Source organism: Neolamprologus multifasciatus, chromosome 3 (genome assembly GCF_963576455.1).
Source record: "Neolamprologus multifasciatus chromosome 3, fNeoMul1.2, whole genome shotgun sequence".
Classification (NCBI taxonomy): Eukaryota; Metazoa; Chordata; class Actinopteri; order Cichliformes; family Cichlidae; genus Neolamprologus; species Neolamprologus multifasciatus.
Genome location: NC_140441.1, coordinates 41,607,127 through 41,627,490, shown reverse-complemented (window position 1 = coordinate 41,627,490; position 20,364 = coordinate 41,607,127). Strand labels below are relative to the sequence as shown.

The following is a 20,364-nucleotide window of genomic DNA, read 5'->3' as shown; positions in this document are numbered from 1 at the left end:
CACCCTGGCAGCTGTGCCTCCATGATTTTAAAGTGGGTTTCAGCAGGTGCAGGAGCCCTAAGAGTGACTTCAAACTGCTCACATAATAAGTTGTTTTGGAATCTCTAGTAGTTTTTAGTCATTTAAAGACTGTGATCAACTGACCTGTGCTGCTGCAGTTTTCCTGCTGTTCATTGATTAAACCATCTAAATTCAACAAAATATAAAGATATAACAGTTATGTAAGCTTTGTGGCTGATTTCCAGCCCCTGGACACTATAAGGACAGTATAACAGGCAGAATTTGGTGAGTGAATCTTATCAGCTTCATTATATTAAATACGTATTGATGTCTGCTATGCTTGATGTAACCGCACAGCGACCATCAACACCACAGCCTGTTCTGTACAAGCTGAGTATAGTGCATGTCTGTAAACCTCACTACAGTACAGTAATTTAAACTTGCCTGCATAGCTGTCAACCTTTGATTAATTAGTGACCAAATTAGTGTACTACAGGTTGCTTCAGAAGTTATCTGCAAACGTGTTTCTTCCTAACAGGCAAGACAGACAACAGCTCATGGCCCAAGGCCAGTGTGTGGACCTGAGGACCGACAAACATTAAACTACAGCAGTGACAATGTGCAAAACTTAACTAGCAAGAAAACATAATGTGTTCAACTCAGCTGGCTGCGGTGTGAAAGACTGTGTTGTGCAATAGAAGTGGCGTTGACTTGTTAGCTTAGCTCACACGGCTGAAAATGCATATAAGCTAGCAGATAGTGTATGAATATTTTCTAATCAGTCAACAGGATCTTTGGCATTGTTCCTGAAATAATCTCTGTCATTTACAATAATATTTTACCTGCTGCTTTATAAGACTGTGGTTGGTATTTATGTTTCTGTTTAAAGTTAGATTCCGCACAGATCTGGAGAAGTTTACAGAAAAAAATCCACCAATGAAGATCCCAGTGACACAATGGCTTGTATAAAAGTAACTGCCAGGAAGAATATTTCAAACGAACAGGTTAGAAACTTCAGATATATTATGAGGCTGTTGTTAGTAGTCCAATTAATGAGGCCCCAGGACTACACTTTTAACAACAAATTAGGTTCAGATGTGAGGAATTATTTGATAGCTGTTAAAGGCTTAAATCTATATGAATCAATGAAACAAGAAGAATGTGCAAGAAGACAATCCTCTGAGACAGGACTGCATCGGATAATAATAATCTGAATAATAAACTTGACTGGAGCCTCAACAATAATGCTCTTTACAGGAAGGGTCAGAGCAGACTCTACCTGCTGAGGTGCCTGAGGTCATTTGGAGTCCAGGGAGCACTTTTAAAGACCTTCTATGACTCTGTGGTGACATCTGTCATTTTTTACAGTGATGTATGTTGGAGCAGCGGTTTATCGGCAGCTGAGAGGAAGAGGTAGGATAAACTCATTAGGAAGGTCAGCTCTGTTCTGGGATGCACCCTGGACCCAGTGCAGGTGGTGGGAGACAGAAGGACTCTGGCCAAAATAACATCTCTGATGGACAGAGTCTCCCACCCCATGCATGTAAATGTTGCTGAACTGCAGAGCTCCTTCAGTGACAGACTGCTGCATCCTCGATGCATGAAGGAGCGTTTCTGCAGGTCCTTCCTCCCTGCAGCTGTCAGACTGTACAATCAAAACTGCTCCCAACAAACAGAGGTTTACATCAGCGCTGTAACTGCACTATTTATCAACTGATTCACACTACAACCTTGATTTGCTTCTTATCTGTATTTAATTTAATTTAATTTAATAACGGGACAGTACTCTGTCTTCGGTAACCATTGTCCTTGATGTAAATATGTAAAAAAAAAAAAAAAAAAACGTGTTTATGTTTCTGTTCTGTGTCTTGTGTACTAATTGTTTGTATATGTGTCTTTCTGGCTGCTGTTCCATACAAATTTCCCCTTGTGGGACAATTAAAGGATTATTCTATTCTATTCTATCTGGGGTCTTAGTCAAGGAGGTGACCAAGAACCCAATGGTCACTCTGACAGAGCTCCAGCATTGCTCTGTGGAGAAAGGAAAACCTTCCAGAAAAATAACCATTTCTGCCTGAAAATGTCTATGGGGGATCTTCTAAGAAAAAACTGTTTTTTGACCCCTTAAGCACGATTATATAAAAGAATAATTAATCTATTATCTTTCAAGAGCATACTCAAAAAAGAAATTGCTCCCAAAGTCAATACTGTAATACTGTTTTGTCACTGTGTATGTGATAAAATCCTCCATCTAAATATAAAGCTGAGCTGTATTAGAGGTCAGTAAGCCTGGAAAAACTAAAAAACTAAATAAATAAATAACGCTTAAATCAAGTGAAAGCAGTGTCAATTGTAAAGGATTGAAGCATTCTGCTTGGCAAGAAATATATACAAACATATACAAAATTACACTTCTACAGCATAATGTAAAAAAAAAAAACAGTTTTCTTTTTCTAAATTCACACTCAAACTTAGGAAGCATCTTTGCTTAAAATTTGTGGTTAGCAGCTTTATGAAAGAGTTTGAAAGGATTTTTTTTTCCTTAACTGTATTTTTACATTTTTTATTTGTTTTTTATAATTTCACTTTGAAAAAGTAAACAAAGACAAAAGACAAGCAAGAACAGAGCAGAACAAAACAGCTCATTGGGTTTAATATTGCCTATATGCAAATTATACATTACTATTTGATCAGCTATTGAACGTCTCATTAAAGAAACCAGCAGATAGTCATGTAGAGAAAATCTACAGTCATTTGTAATACTCACACGTCTAATTTCAAACTAGTCCAAAAAGGTCCATCCACTCCACAGATGAAGCAATTGCTCTCAATGACATTTGCGAACACATACAAATCCAGTATAATCAGTGTCCGATGTCCAATGTTACCATGGGGAAAATCCCCTAAACTTTATTATATAAATATAATAAAGTGTGTCGTAAAGTTTTCATTAAAAAAATGGATCTAAAGGTAAATATGGCGTCACTTCTGTGTATTCAACCTCAAAATGCACTGCAAATTTCTGAATTCTGCCCAGATTTAAAACTCTTCCCTATGTTAAAAGCAAAAACTGTTTTGTGTTTGGTAAAAAATTTATAACCTGAATAAATAAAGAATAAAGAAACAGATCTTTCAGCCCAATTCTACTTTTTCTGCATAATCCATCACACAAAATGTAATCAAATGGAAAAGTCTCTTTTTAAAACTTGTTTTATTAGTTTTAATCTTTTGACTTTATGCATCAAGCAAACATTAAATTATATGCAACATTCTCTGACTGGAAGAAATTTGTTTAACATTTAAACCTATTTCCTGCACATTCCAGCACATAAAATATATATTTGTTTTGTTTACACTCAGTCTTTCAAATAGATGGAAGTAAAACACAGCAGAAAATAAATAACATCAAAGACTATCGGTCCTTTTGCTCTATTTTCACCTGTAAAGCAGGAGTGGGGTAGGCGGAGGTTTTTCCTGGTGCAGGTGTGCCGCAGCGGTCAGTAGAAGAATCTGCGAGTTTCTCTGTGAATTTCCCATTACGTGGTCGCGTACTTGGTGCTTGCTTGGAAGTTTAGGGGGTTTTTCTTCCCACGCACAACGGACACTAATGTTTTTGTCACTTTTTACGAAATCAAACTCAAAGTAAGGTCAGCACTTCCACGCTTGAAACACTTTTTGTCGAATCTGATAAAAACACCTGGCAACGCAATGTTTTTTTAAAAGCCGAGAAATGCACCGTATTTTCTAGCTTGCTGCGAGACCTCACACCGTGCACATCTACTGCGGGTGGGTTGCCTGTTATCGGACCCGGAGTTAGCAACATCCCCCAAGAACCCTAAGAGGAGAGTCCTGGCCCCTAGCCCTGCCAGTGTAGCAGAAATGATGACGCATGATGATGCAGCAGCAGTCGTTCTTCTCTGCGTGAGTAGCTTAATGTTGATCGTGTGTAATTTACATTGAGTAGGTTAACCACGTTATTAAATTAATGCATGTAAGGTGAACTAGCAAACACCGTCGTAGCTACATGCGGCTGTCTTCTTGTTTGATGGCAGATACTCCCTTCACCCTTTTTTTTCCAAACTGATGACCTGTCATAATGTCTTCAGTTTTTGTGTTTGTTGTAGGGCTGTCAACGTTAACGCTTTAACGCCGTCATCACGATTAATGCGATTAAAATTTTTTAAGGCAATCAACCCATCTGGAGTGCAAAATGGACAAACTTTGGACGAACTGCCCGAAATGCGTTGTCAGAGGCATGTCGGGGATTTTGAGTCATTCTACGCTCCATATGGATTAATTGAGTTAACATTTTTAATCGTGTTAATAGTGTTGATGGCGTTAACGTTGACAGCCCTAATTTGTTGGTTTGTTTTTATTTTGTTTTATTTTAGTTATTAGATGCCACTCCAGCCAGCCAGAGAATCCCCCGCTGCCCCGCCCCTCTCCTACCTGTGCAGCAAGCAGCAGGAGCACCTCACAAACAGAGGGTGCCCTTACTCCTCGCAAATGGATAATAGAAAACCAATCAGTGCCTATGCAATCCCCAAAATGCGCTTGCATGCTATCGGGGCAGCATAGGCGTGAGTAACTTTTTTTTCACCGATGCCATGATGCCACGTCGCCATCCTGGGCAACCGACCATGTCGCCCATATCAAAAACCGCCACTGTTTACACTGTTCCTGCAGCAGGGGATGGGAAAGGTCTAAACCTCTTCTCGCTCTCCCTTTTCAAGACACTTTAAATCCTTAAAGCGTGGGACAAGCACAGTAGCTATCTTGAGCCACTGACAGTTGAGTGTAGCTACACGTTAGGGTAGGTCCTCTGTGAAGGCGGTCTTAAATTTGACCATATAGTTTGAGTCTTCATCGAAGACCTCCATGGTGTGACGCAGGTGGCAGAAAGCAGGTAAAACCACTGAACATGAGACATATATCTCACCTCCAAGACGCTCAGTCAAAACCTGCAGTAGACAGTTTAAGAAAGTAATTATTAATAATCCTCTGGGTTGACGGACACGCCGGCACGTCAACATCACATGACCAATTTAAGATGACACAGCAACAAGATGCAGAGCAGCTCCTGGCCCCTGCCACCCTGGCAGCTGTGCCTCCATGATTTTAAAGTGGGTTTCAGCAGGTGCAGGAGCCCTAAGAGTGACTTCAAACTGCTCACATAATAAGTTGTTTTGGAATCTCTAGTAGTTTTTAGTCATTTAAAGACTGTGATCAACTGACCTGTGCTGCTGCAGTTTTCCTGCTGTTCATTGATTAAACCATCTAAATTCAACAAAATATAAAGATATAACAGTTATGTAAGCTTTGTGGCTGATTTCCAGCCCCTGGACACTATAAGGACAGTATAACAGGCAGAATTTGGTGAGTGAATCTTATCAGCTTCATTATATTAAATACGTATTGATGTCTGCTATGCTTGATGTAACCGCACAGCGACCATCAACACCACAGCCTGTTCTGTACAAGCTGAGTATAGTGCATGTCTGTAAACCTCACTACAGTACAGTAATTTAAACTTGCCTGCATAGCTGTCAACCTTTGATTAATTAGTGACCAAATTAGTGTACTACAGGTTGCTTCAGAAGTTATCTGCAAACGTGTTTCTTCCTAACAGGCAAGACAGACAACAGCTCATGGCCCAAGGCCAGTGTGTGGACCTGAGGACCGACAAACATTAAACTACAGCAGTGACAATGTGCAAAACTTAACTAGCAAGAAAACATAATGTGTTCAACTCAGCTGGCTGCGGTGTGAAAGACTGTGTTGTGCAATAGAAGTGGCGTTGACTTGTTAGCTTAGCTCACACGGCTGAAAATGCATATAAGCTAGCAGATAGTGTATGAATATTTTCTAATCAGTCAACAGGATCTTTGGCATTGTTCCTGAAATAATCTCTGTCATTTACAATAATATTTTACCTGCTGCTTTATAAGACTGTGGTTGGTATTTATGTTTCTGTTTAAAGTTAGATTCCGCACAGATCTGGAGAAGTTTACAGAAAAAAATCCACCAATGAAGATCCCAGTGACACAATGGCTTGTATAAAAGTAACTGCCAGGAAGAATATTTCAAACGAACAGGTTAGAAACTTCAGATATATTATGAGGCTGTTGTTAGTAGTCCAATTAATGAGGCCCCAGGACTACACTTTTAACAACAAATTAGGTTCAGATGTGAGGAATTATTTGATAGCTGTTAAAGGCTTAAATCTATATGAATCAATGAAACAAGAAGAATGTGCAAGAAGACAATCCTCTGAGACAGGACTGCATCGGATAATAATAATCTGAATAATAAACTTGACTGGAGCCTCAACAATAATGCTCTTTACAGGAAGGGTCAGAGCAGACTCTACCTGCTGAGGTGCCTGAGGTCATTTGGAGTCCAGGGAGCACTTTTAAAGACCTTCTATGACTCTGTGGTGACATCTGTCATTTTTTACAGTGATGTATGTTGGAGCAGCGGTTTATCGGCAGCTGAGAGGAAGAGGTAGGATAAACTCATTAGGAAGGTCAGCTCTGTTCTGGGATGCACCCTGGACCCAGTGCAGGTGGTGGGAGACAGAAGGACTCTGGCCAAAATAACATCTCTGATGGACAGAGTCTCCCACCCCATGCATGTAAATGTTGCTGAACTGCAGAGCTCCTTCAGTGACAGACTGCTGCATCCTCGATGCATGAAGGAGCGTTTCTGCAGGTCCTTCCTCCCTGCAGCTGTCAGACTGTACAATCAAAACTGCTCCCAACAAACAGAGGTTTACATCAGCGCTGTAACTGCACTATTTATCAACTGATTCACACTACAACCTTGATTTGCTTCTTATCTGTATTTAATTTAATTTAATTTAATAACGGGACAGTACTCTGTCTTCGGTAACCATTGTCCTTGATGTAAATATGTAAAAAAAAAAAAAAAAAACGTGTTTATGTTTCTGTTCTGTGTCTTGTGTACTAATTGTTTGTATATGTGTCTTTCTGGCTGCTGTTCCATACAAATTTCCCCTTGTGGGACAATTAAAGGATTATTCTATTCTATTCTATCTGGGGTCTTAGTCAAGGAGGTGACCAAGAACCCAATGGTCACTCTGACAGAGCTCCAGCATTGCTCTGTGGAGAAAGGAAAACCTTCCAGAAAAATAACCATTTCTGCCTGAAAATGTCTATGGGGGATCTTCTAAGAAAAAACTGTTTTTTGACCCCTTAAGCACGATTATATAAAAGAATAATTAATCTATTATCTTTCAAGAGCATACTCAAAAAAGAAATTGCTCCCAAAGTCAATACTGTAATACTGTTTTGTCACTGTGTATGTGATAAAATCCTCCATCTAAATATAAAGCTGAGCTGTATTAGAGGTCAGTAAGCCTGGAAAAACTAAAAAACTAAATAAATAAATAACGCTTAAATCAAGTGAAAGCAGTGTCAATTGTAAAGGATTGAAGCATTCTGCTTGGCAAGAAATATATACAAACATATACAAAATTACACTTCTACAGCATAATGTAAAAAAAAAAACAGTTTTCTTTTTCTAAATTCACACTCAAACTTAGGAAGCATCTTTGCTTAAAATTTGTGGTTAGCAGCTTTATGAAAGAGTTTGAAAGGATTTTTTTTTCCTTAACTGTATTTTTACATTTTTTATTTGTTTTTTATAATTTCACTTTGAAAAAGTAAACAAAGACAAAAGACAAGCAAGAACAGAGCAGAACAAAACAGCTCATTGGGTTTAATATTGCCTATATGCAAATTATACATTACTATTTGATCAGCTATTGAACGTCTCATTAAAGAAACCAGCAGATAGTCATGTAGAGAAAATCTACAGTCATTTGTAATACTCACACGTCTAATTTCAAACTAGTCCAAAAAGGTCCATCCACTCCACAGATGAAGCAATTGCTCTCAATGACATTTGCGAACACATACAAATCCAGTATAATCAGTGTCCGATGTCCAATGTTACCATGGGGAAAATCCCCTAAACTTTATTATATAAATATAATAAAGTGTGTCGTAAAGTTTTCATTAAAAAAATGGATCTAAAGGTAAATATGGCGTCACTTCTGTGTATTCAACCTCAAAATGCACTGCAAATTTCTGAATTCTGCCCAGATTTAAAACTCTTCCCTATGTTAAAAGCAAAAACTGTTTTGTGTTTGGTAAAAAATTTAACTAAGGTTAATACAGAGCTGGACTGCTCATATTATGTACAGACAAACAGAAATCAAATGTTTTCAAGACATCGAAAGTATAGATAAGAAACACGTCCACTTCTACTGCTTTATGCTTGAGTAGACATATTCAGCCTTGCTGTTGTTTCTCAGTCTTCTTGGCCTCTCAGCCTTGTGGTGCTTCAAAGCGGCATAATGGAGGTTTTCTTCATTTTGAGCTTCCTGATTATAAAATATCAAATGCAAAATTATTTAAAATTGCTCAAAATAAATAAAAATGAAAACAAACTGAGTCCAAAATGTTCCAGTTATGTTAACATTTTAATGTTAACCCCCCAAAAAATTACCTGTGCGACTGCTGAAGAAACAGGAGAAATTCTTGAACAAGACTCTGAAGAGAAACAAATAAAATGTTCTTACTGTAAAGCTGTGTCAGTACTGAGTAGTTAATGTCAATAACAATAAAAGTTGCAGTACCTGCACATTTGACGTTGCTTCTCTTGTGGATCACATACAATAATAAAGCCAATAAAACACTCAGAAGTGTGGTGAATGCCAACGCTCCACTCAAGAGATACACAAAGACACAACAGTTCCTCTCATCTGTGGACAGACACCACGAAACATTATAGATCCTGTAGCTTGCTGCTATGTAAGATTGTGTTACATAAAATAAAAGTTACTCACACTCCAGCTTGGTCCCGTTTCCAAACAGTATGTGTCCACATGAGGCGACAGCACAGTAGTAGGTCCCAGCATGTGACATATTCAGGCTTTTCATTGGCAGGTTGTAGACACAGGTGTGTGTCTGTGTGTTGGGTTTCCTCTCACACTGATCATTCCTGCCTCCATGGGTGTAAATGATTCTTGGGAAAGACTCTTCAGAGTCTCTGAACCAGTAAACACTGTGTTCTTCATCACAGGTCCCAGTGTGTACTGTACAGTTCAGAGTCACAGAGCCTCCTGGCTGGATGGTCTCAGATGCTGACTGCTGCACTAAAGTTGGGATGTTTGACCCTGAACCTTTTACATCAATGACAGTACCCTCTGCAAATGCAAACATGTACCCATAGCTGCTTGCACAATAGTAAGTAGCAGAGTCTGAAACTTGCAGATCTCTTATCTTTATGTCAATTTTTCCTTTTTCAGAATTCACTGTGAACCGTGGATCAGTGTTGAATTCATCATGAAGCGTGGGTTGGGTGTCCACTTTGTTGAGAACAAATGAGGAAATGAGCTTTGATTCCTTTCCCAAAGTTAACTTATACCAGTAAAACCTTGCCACATCGTTACCTTCATACAAACAGCGCAGAGTCACATCATCCCCAGTATTAGCTGATACAAAATGTCTTTCTTGATGAAGAGATAACGAGAATTTGAGGTCATTTGTGTGAGCTGAAATAAAATGAAAGAACGTAAATGACACAAGGAAGAGCGGAAAAAGTTTCAGGCTCCAGTTTTAAAAAACTCACCCATTTCCCCCAAGAACAAACATGTCAAATAGAAGATAAACTGCGCAGATGCCATCGTGTTCAGACTCTGGTGCTGAATGAAAAGATTCTTCAACCTCACTTTGCTGTTCAAAGATGACTGTGTTTGATTGGCCAACCACATATGACACAGAATGTTCTATTTAGGGAGTTTGATCACGTGTCAACTGACGTCTATATGTTAAGCTCAGTGTCTGGACTGTTAGGAAACAACATAAATGAGGGTAAAAGACTAGTTCGGTAAAGGAAGACCAATCTAGTCTTCCCTGGCAATCTAAAACCCATGTTCTAGTTGACCTTTGTTTCCATTATACCACTCTATTCGATGTTTTTTGCAGCATACTTTAGGAAAATGTCATTTCCTGTTTGAAATATGGTGTTCAGTACCCCCTGCTTTAGGGTATTATGGTACTATAAGGACATTAAGATAAGATGGGGCCTGATTATTTAAGACCTTGTATGTAATATAGTATGTCTAAATGAAAAAAATGGTAAATGGCCTGTATTTATATAGCGCTTTACTCATCCCTAAGGACCCCAAAGAGCTTTACACATTCAGTCATCCACCCATTCACACACACATTCACTGGTGATGGCAAGCTACATTGTAGCTACAGCCGCCCTGGGGCGCACTGACAGAGGAGAGGCTGCTGGACACTAGCGCCACCGGGCCCCCTGAACACCACCAGTAGGCATCGGGTGAAGTGTCTTGTCCAAAGACACAACGACCGAGACTCTCCGAGCCGGGGCTCGAACCGGCAACCTTCCAATTACAAGACGAACTGCCAACTCTTGAGCCAAGATCGTCCATAAAAGAAATTCAATTTTAGATATTTGAGTTTGTGCCAGCTGTTTATCTTGCCAAACAAGGCAAGATAAACAGCTGGCAGCATCTATGGTTGGTACTTGGACTGCTAGCGCTAACAGTTCCCACAGTTTCTGTGTTCACTGCAGCATGTTTTGCATTTAGATGGTACCGTAGGTTGAAGTGCTTCAGTGCTATGGAAACTCCTTTTTGCACAGTGTGCACAAACCCATGCTTTTATCAAGGCTTCTGTCGAGTAGTCTTTTGAAATTAAATTTGCCTGCGATCAGTCCTAGCAACGCGCTTTCTTATGATTCTCTGATGTAGTTCTAATGTGTTCGTCAGTTTAACTGTTATACCAGGAAATTGTGCACTGACAAAAGTTCCCTTTTGCTTGGAATGCAAGGTGCAATAAAATGCGTTATTTTTTTTTTAATTAATTAATCGCAATTATCATGTTAAATTCCCACCCCTAGTGTTTATGTGTTTAGCTGTCATGCATTCATTGTCTTAGTTTACCTTGTTTAGGTTGTTCAGTTTCTCCTTGGTTCGCCTTTGCCATTTTTGTTTTATCTATGCAACTTCCCCTCAGTCTGCATCCGCTGACTGTGACAAAAAGACTGCAAGATGCACAGGAAATCTTTGGCAGTATTATCAGATAAATCATCAACATGAACGTTGAAGTCTCTGGCAATGATGATCGCGCACAGTTTATTAGTGGAAGCTAAAAAGTCTCAAATGTCTGACAGAAAAAAGGTGGCAAACATAGGTGGATGATATATTAAAACACCATACAAAGGCTGATCATGTCTGATTTAAGTCATTATCATATCAAATGTGCTATAAGAGCTATAAGAGTGTGGCATAAAAATCTGAGTCTGGAAACTATCCATGGTAAATTTGATCACCATTAGTGAATGGGCCATGTCTACCTGGGTTGCACTCTGAGCAGTGACAGGGACGCTGAGTCAAGTGCTGAATTGGAAAAGCATGGGTAGCCTTTCAACGATTACGACCAATATGGACGACCACCGGACTGCCTTTACCAACCAAGTTGTGGCTCCTGAAGACCATTTTTATACCGATGGCACTGTGCGCAGAGAAGACTTGGAAATCGACTAGAAACATCAACCGCCATCTAGACGTCTTCCAACACCGTTGCCGGCTGCTCAAGATCACATATTGGGTAGTCACATCCGCCGGTCACATCCTTCGGCTACTGGACCCAAGAACCGCCCTGGTCACGGTTCTGTGGAACCTGAGGAATGAAAAGAGACAGCAAGGAAGACCCAAAATAACGTGGAGGAGTACGTTGCTTGAAGATTTATGCTCGATCGAACTGTCATGGGATGAGCAGTAATTGCCGCGATGGACCGAGATGGCGTTCTCTTGTTGCCGATCGGTGTGGGAGGATCTAAGTCTAAGTCTAAGTCGTATGTCTGCAACAATGTGAGACCAGGCAAACATGCAAAACTAATACTGATAAAATATCTGAAATAAACAAACAAACATACAGAGAGAGTAAGAGGGAAAATAATGATAGAGCAGATCCTGGCTCCTGCCACCCTGGCAGCTGTGCCTCCATGATTTTAAAGTGGGTTTCAGCAGGTGCAGGAGCCCTAAGAGTGACTTCAAACTGCTCACATAATAAGTTGTTTTGGAATCTCTAGTAGTTTTTAGTCATTTAAAGACTGTGATCAACTGACCTGTGCTGCTGCATTTTTCCTGATGTTCATTGATTAAACCATCTAAATTCAACAAAATATAAAGATATAACAGTTATGTAAGCTTTGTGGCTGATTTCCAGCCCCTGGACACTATAAGGACAGTATAACAGGCAGAATTTGGAGAGTGAATCTTATCAGCTTCAATATATTAAATATGTATTGCTGTCTGCTATGCTTGATATAACTGCACAGCGACCATCAACACCACAGCCTGCTCTGTACAAGCTGAGTATAGTGCATGTCTGTAAACCTCACTACAGTACAGTAATTTAAACTTGCCTGCATAGCTGTCAACCTTTGAACAACACCAAATTAGTGTACTACAGGTTGCTTCAGAAGTTATCTGCAAACGTGTTTCTTCCTAACAGGCAAGACAGACAACAGCTCATGGCCCAAGGCCAGTGTGTGGACCTGAGGACCGACAAACATTAAACTACAGCAGTGACAATGTGCAAAACTTAACTAGCAAGAAAACATAATGTGTTCAACTCACCTGGCTGCGGTGTGAAAGACTGTGTTGTGCAATAGAAGTGGTGTTGAATTGTTAGCTTAGCTCACAGGCTGAAAAGGCATATAAGCTAGCAGATAGTGTATGAATATTTTCTAATCAGTCAACAGGATCTTTGGCATTGTTCTTGAAATAATCTCTGTCATTTACAATAATATTTTACCTGCTGCTTTATAAGATTGTGGTTGGTATTTATGTTTCTGTTTAAGGATCTGGAGAAGTTTACAGAAAAAAAATGCAGCAATGAAGATCCCAGTGACACAATGGCTTTTATAAAAGTAACTGCCAGGATGAATATTTCAAATGAACAGGTTAGAAACCTCAGATATATTATGAGGCTATAATTAGTAGTCAAATTAATGAGGCCCCAGGACTGCACTTTTAACAACAAATTAGGTTCAGATGTGGGGAATTATTTGATAGCTGTTAAAGGCCTAAATCTATATGAATCAATGAAACAAGAAGAATGTGCAAGAAGACAATCCTCTGAGACAGGACTGCATCTAACAATAATAACCTGGAACAATAAGAAACCGGACTGGAGCCTCAAAAATTATGCTATTTACAGGAAGGGTCAGACCAGACTCTACCTGCTGAGGCGCCTGAGGTTATTTGGAGTCCAGGGAGCACTTTTAAAGATCTTCTATGACTCTGTGGTGGCATCTGTCATTTTTTACAGTGTTGTATGTTGGAGCAGCAGTTTATTGGCAGCTGAGAGGAAGAGGTTGGATAAACTCATCAGGAAGGCCAGCTCTGTTCTGGGATGCACCCTGGACCCAGTGCAGGTGGTGGGAGACAGAAGGACTCTGGCCAAAATAACATCTCTGATGGACAGAGTCTCCCACCCCATGCATGTAAATGTTGCTGAACTGCAGAGCTCCTTCAATGACAGACTGCTGCATCCTAGATGCATGAAGGAGCGTTTCTGCAGGTCCTTCCTCCCTGCAGCTGTCAGACTGTACAATCAAAACTGCTCCCAACAAACAGAGGTTTACATCAGCGCTGTAACTGCACTATTTTATCAACTGATTCACACTTCAACATGGATTTGCCTCTTATCTGTATTTGATTTTATTTAATTTAATAACGGGACAGTACTCTGTCTTCGGTAACCATTGTCCTTGATGTAAATATGTAAAAAAAAACCACGTGTATGTTTCTGTTCCGTGTCCTGTGGTACTGTTAGTTTGTATATGTGTCTTTCTGGCTGCTGTTACATCCAAATTTCCCCTTTTGGGACAATTGAAGGATTATTCTATTCTATTCTATTCTATTCTATTCTATTCTATTCTATTCTATCTGGGGTCTTTGTCAAGGAGGTGACCAAGAACCCAATGGTCACTCTGACAGAGCTCCAGCATTGCTCTGTAGAGAAAGGAGAACCTTCCAGAAAAACAACCATTTCCACCAGCTCATTGCTTAAAATATGCTGTAATTATATAATATAAAGTTTTCATAATTTCACAGAAATTAAAAAAAGAAGACTTTCAGAGCCGGAGGTGGAAAAACAAAATGTTATGATTATTAATTATTGTGGTGTTTTGAAAATGTCTATGGGGGATCTTCTAAGAAAAACCTGTTTTTTGACCCCTTAAGCACGATTATATAACAGAATAATTAATCTATTTTCTTTCAAGAGCATACTCAAAAAACAAATTGCTCCCAAAGTATCTACTGTTTTGTCACTGTGTATGTGAAAAAATCCTCCATATAAATATAAAGCTGAGCTGTATTAGAGGTCAGTAAGCCTGAAAAAACTAAAAAATAAATAAATAACGCTTAAATCAAGTGAAAGCAGTGTCAATTGTAAAGGATTGAAGCATTCTGCTTGGCTGGATGGTAAGAAATATATACAAACATATACAAAATTACACTTCTAAAGCATAGTGTAAAAAAAAAACAGTTTTCTTTTTCTAAATTCACACTCTCAAACTTAGGAAGCATCTTTGCTTAAAATTTGTGGTTAGCAGCTTTATGAACAGCGTTTTAAAGGGAAAAAAGACAACAGACAAGCAAAAACAGAGCAGAACAAAACAGCTCATCAGGTTTAATACAATAAAATGCAAATTATACATTACTATGTGATCAGCTATTGAACGTCTCATTAAAAAGACATGTCCTTTCCTTGTTTTACATCTGAGAGAATAGACAGTTTTAATCACTCATCACTACTTCACAACTGCTACAGTAAAAATAAGTTTTCATTTTAAAAAATGGATTTAAAAGTAAATATGGCGTCACTTCTGTGTATTCAATCTCAAAAATGCACTGCAAATCTTTGATACCTGCCCAGATTTAAAGTTCTTCCCTATGTTAAAAGCAAAAACTGTTTTGTATTTGGTAAAAATTTAACTAAGTTTAATACAGAGCTTGCCTGCTCATATTATGAACAGACAAACAAACAACAAATGTTTTCAAGACATCGAAAGTATAGATAAGAAACACGTCCACTTCTACTGTTTTATACTTGAGTAGACACATTCAGCCTTGCTGTTGTTTCTCAGTCTTCTTGGTCTGTCAGCCTTGTGGTGCTTCAAAGCAGCATAATGGAGGTTTTCTTCATTTTGAGCTTCCTGATTATAAAATATCAAATGCAAAATTATTTAAAATTGCTCAAAATAAATAAAAATGAAAACAAACTGAGTCCAAAATGTTCCAGTTATGTTAATATTTTAATGTTAACCCCCCAAAAAATTACCTGTGCGACTGCTGAAGAAACAGGAGAAATTTTTGAACAAGACTCTGAAGAGAAAGAAATAAAATGTTCTTACTGTAAAGCTGTGTCAGTACTGAGTAGTTAATGTCAATAACAATAAAAGTTGCAGAACCTGCACATTTGAAGTTGTTTCTCTTGTGGGTCACATACAATAATAAAGCCATTAAAACACTCAGAAGTGTGGTGAATGCCAACGCTCCACTCAAGAAATACACAAAGACACAACAGTTCCTCTCATCTGTGGACAGACACCACGAAACATTATAGATCCTGTAGCTTGCTGATATGTAAGATTGGAATATATAAACAAAACAGTTACTCACACTCCAGCTTGGTCCCGTTTCCAAACAGTATGTGTCCACATGAGGCAACAGCACAGTAGTAGGTCCCAGCATGAGACATATTCAGGCTCTTCATTGGCAGGTTGTAGACACAGGTGTGTGTCTGTGTGTTGGGTTTCCTCTCACACTGATCATTCCTGCCTCCATGGCTGTAAATGATTCTTGGGAAAGACTCTTCAGAGTCTCTGAACCAGTAAACACTGTGTTCTTCATCACAGGTCCCAGTGTGTACTGTACAGTTCAGAGTCACAGAGCCTCCTGGTTGGATGGTCTCAGATGCTGACTGCTGCACTAAAGTTGGGATGTCCATATCTGAACCTTTTACATCAATGACAGTACCCTCTGCAAATGTAAACATGTACCCATAGCTGCTTGCACAATAGTAAGTAGCAGAGTCTGAAATTTGCAGATCTCTTATCTTTAAGTCAATTTTTCCTTTTTCAAAATTCACAGTGAACCGTAGATCACTCTTGAATTCATCATGAAACATGGCTTGATTGTCCACTGTGTTGACAGTACAAATGATCTTTGATTCCTTTCCCAAATTTAACTTATACCAGTAAAGCCTTGCCACATCGTTACCTTCATAGAAACAGCGCAGAGTCACATCGTCCAAAGTATTAGCTGATACAAAATGTCTTTGTTGATGGACAGACAAGGAGAATTTGAGGTCATTTGTGTGAGCTGAAATAAAATGAACGTAAATGAACATTTGAGACACAAGGAAGAACGGTAAAAGTTTCTTACTGCAGTTTTAAAAAACTCACCTGTTTCCCCCAAGAACAAACATGTCAAATAGAAGACAAACTGCGCAGAAGCCATCGTGTTCAGACTCTGGTGCTGAATGAAAAGATTCTTCAGCCTCACTTTGCTTTTCAAAGAAGACTGTGTTTGATTGGCCAACCACAAATGACACAGCATGTCCTATTTAGGGAGCTTGATCACGTGTCAACTGACACCTATATGTTAAGCTCAGTGTCTGGACTGTTAGGAAACAACATAAATGATCGTAAAAGAGTATAGCTCAGTAAGGGACGGCAGGTTTTTGCATTTTCGAGGACCTGTGTTTCTTGTTAACCATTTTATTCCATGTTTTTTTGCAGCTTACTTTTACTAAGCTTCATTTTCTTTTTTAGATATGATGTTCAGTATTGGCTGTTTTTATATAAGAACCTTTAAATTAAACAATCAACGTGTCATTAAAGTTTAGACTTTCAACAGGTGCAAGGCCAGGTGCATCTTCTGATGGGCTAACTCTGGCTAACCCTCTGTCTTGTTTTGTCACAATCAGTGTTGGTCAAGTTACTTGAAAAAAGTAATCAGTAACTAATTACTGATTACTCCCCCAAAAGTAATCCCATTACTTTACTAATTACTTTACTAATTACTCATTTTTAAAAGGAAATAATTACTTAGTTACTTTTTAAAAACACGATTTACAACCTGAATAGGTGATAAAGCGATAGATCTTTCAGCCCAATTCTACTTTTTCTACATAATCCATCATACAAAATGTAATCAAATGGAAAAAGTCTCTCTTTAAAACTTGTTTTATTAGTTGTTATGTGAATTTTCTGCACATTCCAGCACATAATATAAAATAGGTTTTTGTGTTTACACTCAGTCTTTCAAATAAATGCAAGTGAAACACAGCAGAAAATAAATTAAATCAAAGACTCAGCGGTCCTGTTGCTCTATTCACCGGTATAGTAGGCGGAGGTTTGCCCTGGTGCAGGTGTGCCGCAGCGGTCAGTGGAAGAATCCGCAAGTTTGTCTGTGAATTTCCCATTACGTGGTAACGTACTCTGTGCTTGCTCGGAAGTTACGGGGTTTTTTGCTGTAAAAAGAAGTTTTCTTCCCTTGTAGTGAACAGCGGACGCTAATGTTTTTGTCACTTTTTACGGAATCAAACTCAAAGTAAGGTCAGTACTTCCACGCTTTAAACACTGCACGCTCATACTCTCTCCCGCACTCGATATATTATCCATTGTTGATCTGCACACAGCTGTTGTCACAAACGTCGCACTCGCTTACGTCACTGTCATGAGACACACTCGCAAAAAAATCACGGTATTAGTAACACATTAGTAATGCAGCGTGCTTACGGGAAAGTAACGGTAATCCAGTTACCTTTTTTCCAATAGTAATCCCTTAATATCCTCGTTACTTGAAAAAAAGTAATCAGATTACAGTAATATGTTACTGTACCCTGCCCATCTCTTGCCCATCTCTGGTCACAATAAGCAATAACATGATTAAAGGTTATATATTAATAATCTTAATCAACAAGTGCTCATACAACAAGTGGTACAAACTTTTGATCTAAATGTGTTTAAATTTATGTGTTACATAAAATTAGAATGTATGGGTTAAATGCAGTATAACCACTGGACACACCTTCTCATTAAATTTATGATTTACTCATGAAAGTGGCCACTTTCTCATTACTTTCATATATTTTTTTAGTAAGTATCCAAAACATACAAGTTTCATTATATAATTTTTCAAGGGATCTTATATCTGTTTTTACTCTTGTATGCTTTTCATACAAGTTTCACACAAGACAGATAAGATAAGATTTATATATATCTTTTCCATATGGGAAATGGTCTGTATTTGTATAGCGCTTTACTAGTCCCTAAGGACCCCAAAGCGCTTATACACATTCAGTCATCCACCCATTCCCACACTGGTGATGGCAAGCTACATTGTAGAGGCTGCCGGTCACTAACGCCACCGGGCCCTCTGACCACCACCAGTAGGCAACGGGTGAAGGAGACAATGACCGAGACTGTCCAAGCTGGGACTCGAACCGGCAACCTTCCGATTACAAGGCGAGCTCCCAACTCTTGAGCCATGATAGTAGTGGTAGTGACAGGCAGGTGAACCAATCAACTCAATATGGAAGATGATAAATGCACATTGGCCCTCTCGATGGGAAATTTGAGTATTAAAAAAATAACAAGACTGCATGTTTGTGGCTGTAATGTGACAAAATGTGGAAAAGTTCAGAAGTTCCGAATACTTTTGTAAGCCACTGTATTGCATGAATGTCAGTTACAAGCTTAAGTATAAAGTTGAAAAACTGTAATTGCAGCCAGGCTATTGATCAAGTAATTGCAATTAATTGTGATTAATGATAGAAAATTGTGAGATTCATTAGTTTTTTTTTATTATTATTGACAGCACTAGTCATTACATAATTTACCTATATTGCCAAAGATAAAACATTTCAGATTTATGCCTGACAATAACACTGTGTTGCTGTGTTGAAACAAAATACATTTTACTGCCATTAAATCTTTACACAAGATAGTTAGCTAATCATGCGCCCATATAGAAAATGTCACAAGTTTACTCACACCTCCAGATGTTCTTCCCTCCACATCTGCCACATTAAAAGAAGAAAACAAAAGAATGTTAAGGTGGTTAGCAGGTCTCAGTGAAACAAGACTATGTTTCTCCAACACCATGATGCTACATATGACATATAACAGACAATCAACACAGGACCACATAAAGTGCAATCTGCAAAAATTACAAAAAAGCAAAACAAAGACAGTGTAAAACCACATGATACAGACACAACAGTGCAGTAGAAATGTGCAAAAGACTGAGTATTGTGCAAAAAGTCTTGCTTTGCAATAAGTGTCTGTGATGGATTGGTAGAGAGGCTCCAATGAGCTTCTCAGTGTTCTCACTTTCCGTTGTAAGGTATTGCGATCCGGAACTGAACTCTTTGAAAGTCTAAAATTTGTATGAATCTGTGTGGACATGCATAGTAACAGCAAGATGACCACTTCACATTTGGCAAACATCAAGTGGTCTTTTTCTGGCAGCTTTCTGTGCATTCAAGGTAAAACACACTGTGGAGGCTCGTTCTTAAAAGTTACTGTATATATTGTTAGCTTAGCAGTCCATGCAACAGATAATCATTTTTTTCCAATCTGCAAATTTTCCCATGCTCCAACAGTAATGATCCTGCCTAGTTTAATAGTGGAACATAAAGGTTCTTGAAAATCTGAGAGAAAAGAGGTAGCAGACCCAGATGGACAATATATTAAAACACTTTACAAAAGCTCATTGCTTCCAATTTTAGTCATTATCATCCCAACACTGATATAAGAGCTTCTGAGAACAGTGTGGCATAAAAATGTCTTTTTAAAAATAACAGCAGTTCTGCCTCAAAATGAACCGTCTCCAGGACACAGTCCTAAGAGATGTGCAACTTCATTCTCACGCTGCCACATCTTAGAGATAAAAATAAAATCCAACTTCTCACGACAGAACAAGTCATTTAAAAGAAAGGACTTGTTAGCAATAGAGCATTAGTCATTTTAGCAGAGAAATGCAGCGAAGCAGCTGGAGCCAGGTACGGTGGCACAAAAGCGAAGCTCCCATGAATCTGTATTTTCATAAACCCACTGAAACCAACAAAGTAGGACAAGAAAGCCGGCTTTCTTGCTCAGCTTTTCTGTCAAAGTTTCTGAAGGGAAGTCGGGATCCTGACTTTTAGCAACAGAGGTACACCGAGGTCTGCCGCATGCTCTAACCACAGTGGAAAAACAAACTTGTTTTGATGAGTCTGGAAA

General features: G+C 38.8%; 2 protein-coding genes and 1 long non-coding RNA gene across 3 annotated transcripts in view; 1 reads left to right on the top strand and 2 right to left on the bottom strand.

Moving 5' to 3' along the window:
• The window catches only part of LOC146523247 (uncharacterized), a 339,030-nt gene that overhangs the window by 294,912 nt on the left and 23,754 nt on the right, over positions 1 to 20,364 (top strand). The gene's annotated exons all lie outside the window — the stretch shown is intronic.
• On the bottom strand, positions 7,728 to 9,712 carry LOC146523252 (immunoglobulin kappa light chain-like). Its single transcript, XM_085153855.1, has 5 exons — positions 9,658 to 9,712; positions 8,873 to 9,580; positions 8,663 to 8,788; positions 8,533 to 8,576; positions 7,728 to 8,407 (listed from the first exon to the last, which is right to left on the bottom strand). Exons 1-5 carry the CDS (start codon positions 9,710 to 9,712, stop codon positions 8,288 to 8,290), a joined length of 1,053 nt encoding a protein of 350 aa, XP_085009981.1. The 3' UTR covers positions 7,728 to 8,287.
• Positions 11,697 to 17,068, bottom strand: LOC146523251 (uncharacterized). Its single transcript, XM_085148192.1, has 5 exons — positions 15,755 to 17,068; positions 15,544 to 15,669; positions 15,414 to 15,424; positions 11,821 to 11,919; positions 11,697 to 11,738 (listed from the first exon to the last, which is right to left on the bottom strand). The coding sequence occupies exons 1-5, from the start codon at positions 16,482 to 16,484 to the stop codon at positions 11,697 to 11,699; spliced, it is 1,008 nt and encodes a 335-aa protein (XP_085004318.1). The 5' UTR covers positions 16,485 to 17,068.